This window comes from Cherax quadricarinatus, chromosome 49, assembly GCF_038502225.1.
Source record: "Cherax quadricarinatus isolate ZL_2023a chromosome 49, ASM3850222v1, whole genome shotgun sequence".
Classification (NCBI taxonomy): domain Eukaryota; kingdom Metazoa; phylum Arthropoda; class Malacostraca; order Decapoda; family Parastacidae; genus Cherax; species Cherax quadricarinatus.
The window spans coordinates 4,716,256-4,725,984 of record NC_091340.1 but is presented as its reverse complement, the minus strand read 5'-3'; the positions used below and the strand labels follow the sequence as shown (position 1 = coordinate 4,725,984).

At 39.2% G+C, this 9,729-nt stretch overlaps 1 protein-coding gene across 3 annotated transcripts in view; it reads left to right on the top strand.

The window, feature by feature from the left end:
- Positions 1 to 570: 570 nt before the first annotated feature.
- Positions 571 to 9,729, top strand: part of LOC128696963 (uncharacterized) — a 34,775-nt gene continuing 25,616 nt past the window's right edge. The window contains exons 1-2 of one of the 3 annotated variants that reach the window (XM_053788397.2): positions 571 to 763; positions 3,262 to 3,469. In XM_053788397.2, the coding sequence (XP_053644372.1) occupies positions 3,290 to 3,469 (180 nt within the window). In that variant the 5' untranslated portion in view covers positions 571 to 763; positions 3,262 to 3,289. Of the gene's footprint in view, positions 813 to 1,624; positions 2,765 to 3,261; positions 3,470 to 9,729 lie in introns of those variants that run through there. The other 2 variants (XM_053788399.2, XM_070095111.1) reach the window with 2 other exon arrangements.

Sequence of the window (9,729 nt, the reverse complement as noted above, 5' to 3'; positions counted from 1 at the left end):
AGAATGACTATTTTTATTTTTTAGCTAACACACATGTAAATATAAACAACTAATTTTACCTTATTCCTGGTATATATCCTTTATAGTATAACAGTAAGATATTATCTCCTTTATAGTACAATAATAAGATATGTTCTCCTTTATAGTATAATAAGGTATTAAAAGGACCCCAATGGAAATAAGTCACTGTGACTTTTTTGGGTTATCCCAGGTTCTCTACACATATGCTGTTATGTATGATAATCTATGTAACTGTATCTGTGTATACCTGAATAATCTTACTTAGTTAGTTTAATCTTTATTATGCACCCCATACCCATCCTGTGGGCGGTAGTCACAAGATTAGAGGTACATAATGGGTCCAGGGACTGGGCCCGAGAGTTTTGATAGCTAAACAAGTTACAAAGGTAATGAACTCCAGGTAGATATGGTCACAAGTTACAAAGGTATTTACAGATTACAGAGGTACATAATGGGGCCAGGGACTGGGCCCCAAAGTTTTGATAGCCGATCTTACTTAACAATCGTTTCGTCTCAGAATTGGGCAGTCTCCCCTCGGGGTTCAATAAAGCGTCATCTTTGGTGGCCCTGAAGAACATCAATGATAACAGCTGTCAAGCTATTAGGTTTATTATGGTGTCAGTGGCGCTGATAAACCCAACAAAGAAAGAGAGAAACCTAGCGAGCTTCTTTTCAATTATTATTGCTGATATATTCATAAACAAGCGCAAAATCTGTATGGGTGACACAACGCTGCGCATAGGTATGTGTGAGGGTAGAGTTACTGAAGGAGGGATTTACTGCCTGAATAAGTAAGTTTATTCAGGTATACTGTATAGTCCTTGTGGCTTAGCGCTTCTTTTTGATTATAATAATTATTCAGGTATACACAAATACAGTCACATAGATTATCATACATAGCAGCATATGTGTAGAGAACCTGTGATAACCCGAAAAAGTCAGAGTGACTTATTGGTGACTCTAGTGGCAGAAACTCTTCACACACACCCTTCAAGGGAAGTTCCTTGATGCTGGTGAGGGGTTCTTGATCTAGGGAATTGGATCTGTGCACCAGTTCCCTGAATTAAGCCTGAATACCTTCCACATTCCCCCCACAGGCACTGCATAATCCTATGGGTTTAGTGCTCTCCCCTTGATTATAATAATCTTGCTTCACGCGCTGAGGGTCCGGGTTCCGGCGGGTGGAAACTTTCAACGCGTTTCCTTAAACCTGTTGTCCTGTTCACCTAGCAAGTAGGTATATGGGTTTTAGTTGACTGGTGTGGGTGGCATCCTGGGGAACAAGATTAAGGACCACAATGGAAATAAGACAGACAGTTCCTCAATGATGCACTGTCTTTCTTGGGTTATCCTGGGTGGCTAACCCTCCAGGGTTAAAAATCCGAAAAAAAATCTTCTCTTCTGGCTAATAATATTTTATTACACATAAACTACATAATCTTGATACAGTAGAAAAGAAATAAAATATTTGTATTTGCATTTGAGAATGGAAATAAGTCACTTGACATTGTTTTGGGTCATACTAGGTAATTTACACTATGTATTATGTACTTATGTGTACCTGTGCCTAACTTATTTTCTTACACAGAAATAAAGGAGTAGAAAGGATTGCCAACACATGTGAAAGCCTGTCCTAGCATGAACCAATTCTGGAAGAGAATTAAAAGATACCTAAGAATGAAGCTACAGAAAGGAGAGTGATTTAATAATAATAATAATAATCTATTTCTACAAGTACATTTACAAGGTATACAGACCATAGCTGATATCAGTGATGTACTACTATATAGAAAGCTGCTTGTTATGCGGAGAATTTCGGGCAAATTAGGTCAATTTTGGCAGCGTTTTTCTCTCCAGGAGCTTTGTCGAGCTCCATGAGAGCGAAACGTTGCCACAATAAAATTGGTTAATTTTGTCCCCAGGATGCAACCCACACGAATCGACTAATACCCAGGTACCTATTTTACTGATAGATGAACAGGGATAGTATTGTATATGTATAGTTAACATTCATGTACCTATTATTGTAAGATAATCCTCTTGTTAATGTTCATGTACTAATATCGGTTCACTTTATTCCTGTTGTATCTACTGTAATTGTAGCTAATTTTCGCACAGTCAAGTTACTTAGGTTATAACCATGACTGATTCCTACTGTAACTTACTGCTAGGCTTTAAATATGATTTTACAAGGACCCCAATGGAAATACGTCACTTTGTCTGACTTTTTTGGGTTATCCTAGATAATTTACACTCATAGTGCACTCCACTAATACATTGAAGCTAATGGTTCAATCCCCAGTATGGGTTAAAACATTAGGAAGTTTCTTTAAGACACCTGCTGTCCATGTTCACCTATCAGTAAAATAGGAACCTGGGTGTTAGTCAACTGGTGTGGGTTGCGTCCTGGGGACAAAACTGACCTAATTTGCCTGAAATGTTCTGCATAACAAGGGGCTTTCTATATTTAGTAGTATGTCATTGATGTCAGCTAGGACTCTATACACTGTACATGTACTTGTAGAAATGAAGATTATTATTATTATTAATGCCCCCTCCAGGAAGGTGTCATGATGCTGGTGGTTGACTCTTGATCCAAGGAACTAGACTTCTGTTCCCTTTCTTTGGATGGAATCTGAATGCCTCCCATTCCTCCGGCACTATATGACTCCTACAAGTTTAATGCTTTCCCCCTATTAAAGCAAAATATAAAAATGTATCGACATTCTTCATTACATATAAGGTAAGCACTAAACCTGTAGGGATTGTAGAGTGCTTGGGGGAATGGGAGGCAATCAATTTTGATCCATGAAGAAGCCTTCACTATCAAGGAAACTTCCTTATGGAGGTATATGGCCAATTTATTACCATGCTGTATGGATGTATTTCTCTCAATGCATGTACACAGTTTGCTTTAATCCCTATTTCAGGGATCAAAGTATATTAGTGTCTGTAGGCAAAAAAGTTACGTGCAGCATTAATGACCCTAGTGTAGTTGATAGACTTTAAACCCCATTAACCAACCAATCTGTAGGTATGCACTTAAAATTTTTAGCTTGCTCCCCTAGTGTCTCCCGATGGAAGTAAGTTACAGTAGCTTCTTTAGAGGTTAAATTTTTTTTATCACTTTACATCTGAGCTAAAATACTGAATAACATTTGCAAATTTTATGCTTAATTAACTTTTATTAAGTAAACACTTTGCCTTTATTTGTTATACACCATGTGTTTTTTGTTTCAGATTATAAGGTATTGAATTAAACATCAAAATGGAGTCGACCACTAATGCACTTGTTAGTTATAACTCTCCTGGGGTATGTGACAAGCTCCCACAAGACCCGTCACCTGGGCCATTGCAAAACTGTTGTGAAGAAAGCACATTATCCCCAACAACTGACGCTAGCCTCCTTGATCCTTCAGAAGATATAAGTCAAAATGATTCTCCAGAAGTGAGTTGAATATTGATTATTTAAGTTGATAATTATGAAATTAAGAAATTATGTTTTGAACTGCAGTAAACTGTCTTACAAATCTATTCTGGATAATCTGTGTTTTTTTTTTTTTTCTCAAATTGAATTTGAAAAAGCAGTCTCAAAATTGAATAGCATGACTCAGTTGAAAACACACTCACCTCACACACTGAGTGTGTAGTTTGATCCCAAGCATGGGTGGAAGCATTGGGCATGTTTCCTAACACCTGCTGTCCCTGTTCACCTAGCAGAGAGTAGGTACCTGAGTGTTAGTTGACTGGTGTGGGCTGCATCCTGGGGGGACAAGATTAAAGAACCCCCAGTGGAAATAAGACATATGGTCCCTGATGATGCACTGACTTTTTTGGTTTATCCTAGATGGCTAACCCTCTGGGCTAAAAATCCAAACAAATCTTGTCTTATCCTACAAAGGCCTCTTCATGTTCTATTCAGTTTTGGATTCACTTTTTTTGTTGCATTTACAAAAAATGGACATTGGTGAAGAGCTTTTTAAGAGATCGATCTTATTATACTCTTTTTTGATATGTTAATCCCTATTATTTACTGGTACTTGATGTTGATGAGGAGTTTGTAGGAAATTATGTCTACCTACCTGGAGGGTATTGCAGGGATCAGCACCCCCATGGCTCAGTCCATGACCAGGCCTTCCAGTGGATCATGGCCTGATCAACCAGGCTGTTACTGCTGGCCGCACATAGTCCAATGTACGAACGACAGCCCGGCTTATCCGGCACTGACTTTAAGTATGTCTAGCTCCCTCTTGAAGGCAGCCAGGGACATATTGGTAATTTCCCTTATGATGGTGGGAGGCTGTTGAACAGTCTTAGGCCCTGGGCATTTATTGTGTTTTCTCTTAGTGTACCAATGGCACCCCTACTTTTCATTGGGGATATTTTTCACCGCCTGCCCAGTCTTTTACTTTCATAAGGAGTGATTTCTGTGTGAAGATTCGGTACCATTCCTTGGATTTTCCAAGTATAGAATGTGATATATCTTTCTCACCTGCGTTCCAGCGACTACAAGTCAAGTGCTTCCAAGCGTTCCAGTAGTTGAGGTGTTTCATGGAACTTATATGTGTGGTAAAGGTTCTCTGTACAATCTCTGAATCTGCAATTTCATCTGCTTTGAACAGAAATGTTAATGTACAGCAGTATTCAGGCCTAGAGAGAACAAATGATTTGAAAAGGATCATCATTGGCTTGGCATCTCTTGTTTTGAACGTTTCATTATCCATCCTATCATTTTCTTTGGAGTTGTCATCGTGGCACTGTTGTGATTCTTGAAAGTGAGATCCTCAGACATTACCACTCCCAGGTACCTCACATTATTTTTTCGCTCTATTGTATGATCAGAGTTTGTAGTATACTCGGTTCTAATTACATATCTCCTCCAGTTTTCCATAATGGAGTAGTTGGAATTTGTCTCCATTGAGCATCATATTGTTTTCCATTGCCCACTGGAAAACTTGGTTTATATCTTCTTGGAGGTTAGCCGTGTCCTCAATAGATGACAGTCTCATGCAGATCCTAGTATCGTCTGCAAAGGATGACATGGTGCTGTGGATTACATCTCTGTCTATGTCTGATATGAGGATGAGGAACAGGATGGGGGCAAGTACTGTGCCTTGTGGAACAGAGCTTTTCACTATGGCAGCTTCTGATTCAACTCTGTTTACCATTACTTTTTGTGTTAGATTGGTTAAAAAGTTAAAGATCCAACTCCCCACTTTTCCAGTTCTTCCTTTAGTACATATTTTGTGTGCTATTGCACCATGATCGCACTTGTCAAAGGCTTTTGCAAAATCTGTGTATATTCCATCTGCATTCTGTTTTTCTTCCAGTGCATCCAAGACCATATCAAAGCGATCCAGTAGTTGTGAGAGGCAGGAGCGACCTGCTCTGAACCCACGTTGCCCTGGATTGTGCAGTTTTTGGGAATCCAAGTGGTTTGCAGTCGTACTTCTTAGCGCTCTTTCAAAGATTTTTATGATGTGGGACGTTAGAGCCATTGGTCTATAGTTCTTAGCTAATGCTTTGCTGCCACCGGTATATCACCTTTATGGAGTGGGGCTATATCCGTTGTTTTTAGTGACTGTGGAATTTCACCCACGTAATATTATTCTAATCTTCTGTGCTTAATGGCTGCAAAAAGTCTTGTACATATATAGTACAGGTCGGCCATCACTAATCCTGCATCATTGGGACCTGTAGTGTGCCAGATAAGTGAGTTTGCTGGATTACAGAGTGGTTAGGTTAGAATACACTTAAATAACCTATCAATAGAGAGGCTTTCTGCTACATCTTTCTCATTTTCATCACTACTTTCTCCTCCACTGGCTTGCTGGCTGCTGTGGATTTACAACTATCTGCACAATTTCTGAGTCAGTGTAATGATGAAATTTGAGTAAGTATAATGATGAAATTTGAAATTATGAAAGCCAAAATTAGTGCCAGTTTACTGATGGAACCAGATGACTGATTTCCGGATTAGTGATGGCCGACCTGTACATGACTGGTTCCATAGTTCCATTGTGCCCTTCAAATTTGCTCTTGTAACAAACACACAAACTCTGGGAGCAAAGTTGTTGCACTTATAAATACAGGAGGGTAGGCAGAACCTAACCTACTGTATAAGCGGAGCCCTTCTGTATACAAAGGGATCCAGTAATATATGAACATCAATAAGTTTGTTTGAATTAAGGGAAGCTGCAACTTAAACAATACTTTCTCAGATATAAAGGCATTTGGCAGTACTGGGATACATTATGACAATTACAGGTGAAGCAATGCCCAACCCCTCCAGGTGAATCCTATATTAATAAATAACTAAACTGTCGTATCAGCGTGCTTCGAGCAAGACAGTGATTGTGTAAGTGATGGTGAATGTGTTTCGTTTTTTTTTAGGTCACCTTGCCTAGGTGGGAGAAGGGCAGCATGTTAAATACCTAACGAAGTAATAGAAATCCATTTGGTATGGCATACTAATTTAACCTTCATTCACAATAACTATAAATGTAATAAAAATAATCCCATGCAGTTTATGGTATTTACCTCTATAATTGAAAGTGGGGCATAGCCATCGTCTGCATTCCTACATCTGCTTGAAGGTTCTTCAAATTATATTTTAATCTAATTGATATTAGTGCAGTTATACTTACTGGGTAGGTAATGTTACTTTTCAGCTACATATATTATTTCCCACTAAGGTAGCTTTTACCAAAGAAAGGAACACTTTCACAAACATTCATTCACTAGTTATCTTGCCAGAACTGCTCTGACAAAGCAATTGAAATGACTAAATTGCATCATCCCCATCCTAATTAATGAGAAAATATGACACAAGAAAGACAGAATAAAAACAATAAGCCAAAATTTATTAGCAGTGGATTAATATCCTTCATCACCATTAAAATAATGGATGGAAATATTTTTTATATTGTAATTATAAAGATACATGTACGGCAAAGAATGGATGGGGATGTAGTATTTAGGTTTATTAGTTAAGAATTCACGGTTTTTGTCTTTTATGGTGACTATTATGCATATGTTAATACAGTGGAACCTCAAATATCGAACTTTCTTCGGTCCAGAAGGCTGTTCGAGTGCCTTTACCGAATGAATTTATTCCCATCAGGAATAAAGTAAATTAGATTAGTCCATTTCAGACCCTAAAAAATGCACTTATAAAAGCACTTACAAAAATACACTTACATAATTGGTCGTGTTGGGAGCAGTTCGATTTTTGAGGTTCCACTGTACTAAATAGTGTGTATACACGTATATGTAGGATTTATATATATATTTTTTTTTTCAACAAACCAGCTGTATCCCAAGGCAGGGTGGCCCAAAAAGAAAAACGAAAATTTCTCCTTTTAAATTTAGTAACATATGCAGGAGAAGGGGTTAGTAGCCCCTTGCTCCCAGCATTTTAGTCACCTCTTACGACACACATGGCTTACCAAAGGAGAATTCTGTTCCACTTCCCCATGTAGAAAAAATATATTGTACTGTACTTGTTAAAAAAATTTTTTTGCTTTTTTTTTTTTTTATTTTTTTTTTTTTTATTATCACACCGGCCGATTCCCACCAAGGCAGGGTGGCCCGAAAAAGAAAAACTTTCACCATCATTCACTCCATCACTGTCTTGCCAGAAGGGTGCTTTACACTACAGTTTTTAAACTGCAACATTAACACCCCTCCTTCAGAGTGCAGGCACTGTACTTCCCATCTCCAGGACTCAAGTCCGGCCTGCCGGTTTCCCTGAATCCCTTCATAAATGTTACTTTGCTCACACTCCAACAGCACGTCAAGTATTAAAAACCATTTGTCTCCATTCACTCCTATCAAACACGCTCAAGCATGCCTGCTGGAAGTCCAAGCCCCTCGCACACAAAACCTCCTTTACCCCCTCCCTCCAACCCTTCCTAGGCCGACCCCTACCCCGCCTTCCTTCCACTACAGACTGATACACTCTTGAAGTCATTCTGTTTCGCTCCATTCTCTCTACATGTCCGAACCACCTCAACAACCCTTCCTCAGCCCTCTGGACAACAGTTTTGGTAATCCCGCACCTCCTCCTAACTTCCAAACTACGAATTCTCTGCATTATATTCACACCACACATTGCCCTCAGACATGACATCTCCACTGCCTCCAGCCTTCTCCTCGCTGCAACATTCATCACCCACGCTTCACACCCATATAAGAGCGTTGGTAAAACTATACTCTCATACATTCCCCTCTTTGCCTCCAAGGACAAAGTTCTTTGTCTCCACAGACTCCTAAGTGCACCACTCACTCTTTTTCCCTCATCAATTCTATGATTCACCTCATCTTTCATAGACCCATCCGCTGACACGTCCACTCCCAAATATCTGAATACGTTCACCTCCTCCATACTCTCTCCCTCCAATCTGATATTCAATCTTTCATCACCTAATCTTTTTGTTATCCTCATAACCTTACTCTTTCCTGTATTCACCTTTAATTTTCTTCTTTTGCACACCCTACCAAATTCATCCACCAATCTCTGCAACTTCTCTTCAGAATCTCCCAAGAGCACAGTGTCATCAGCAAAGAGCAGCTGTGACAACTCCCACTTTGTGTGTGATTCTTTATCTTTTAACTCCACGCCTCTTGCCAAGACCCTCGCATTTACTTCTCTTACAACCCCATCTATAAATATATTAAACAACCACGGTGACATCACACATCCTTGTCTAAGGCCTACTTTTACTGGGAAAAAATTTCCCTCTTTCCTACATACTCTAACTTGAGCCTCACTATCCTCGTAAAAACTCTTCACTGCTTTCAGTAACCTACCTCCTACACCATACACTTGCAACATCTGCCACATTGCCCCCCTATCCACCCTGTCATACGCCTTTTCCAAATCCATAAATGCCACAAAGACCTCTTTAGCCTTATCTAAATACTGTTCACTTATATGTTTCACTGTAAACACCTGGTCCACACACCCCCTACCTTTCCTAAAGCCTCCTTGTTCATCTGCTATCCTATTCTCCGTCTTACTCTTAATTCTTTCAATTATAACTCTACCATACACTTTACCAGGTACACTCAACAGACTTATCCCCCTATAATTTTTGCACTCTCTTTTATCCCCTTTGCCTTTATACAAAGGAACTATGCATGCTCTCTGCCAATCCCTAGGTACCTTACCCTCTTCCATACATTTATTAAACAATTGCACCAACCACTCCAAAACTATATCCCCACCTGCTTTTAACATTTCTATCTTTATCCCATCAATCCCGGCTGCCTTACCCCCTTTCATTTTACCTACTGCCTCACGAACTTCCCCCACACTCACAACTGGCTCTTCCTCACTCCTACAAGATGTTATTCCTCCTTGCCCTATACACGAAATCACAGCTTCCCTATCTTCATCAACATTTAACAATTCCTCAAAATATTCCTTCCATCTTCCCAATACCTCTAACTCTCCATTTAATAACTCTCCTCTCCTATTTTTAACTGACAAATCCATTTGTTCTCTAGGCTTTCTTAACTTGTTAATCTCACTCCAAAACTTTTTCTTATTTTCAACAAAATTTGTTGATAACATCTCACCCACTCTCTCATTTGCTCTCTTTTTACATTGCTTCACCACTCTCTTAACCTCTCTCTTTTTCTCCATATACTCTTCCCTCCTTGCATCACTTCTACTTTGTAAAAACTTCTCATATGCTAACTTTT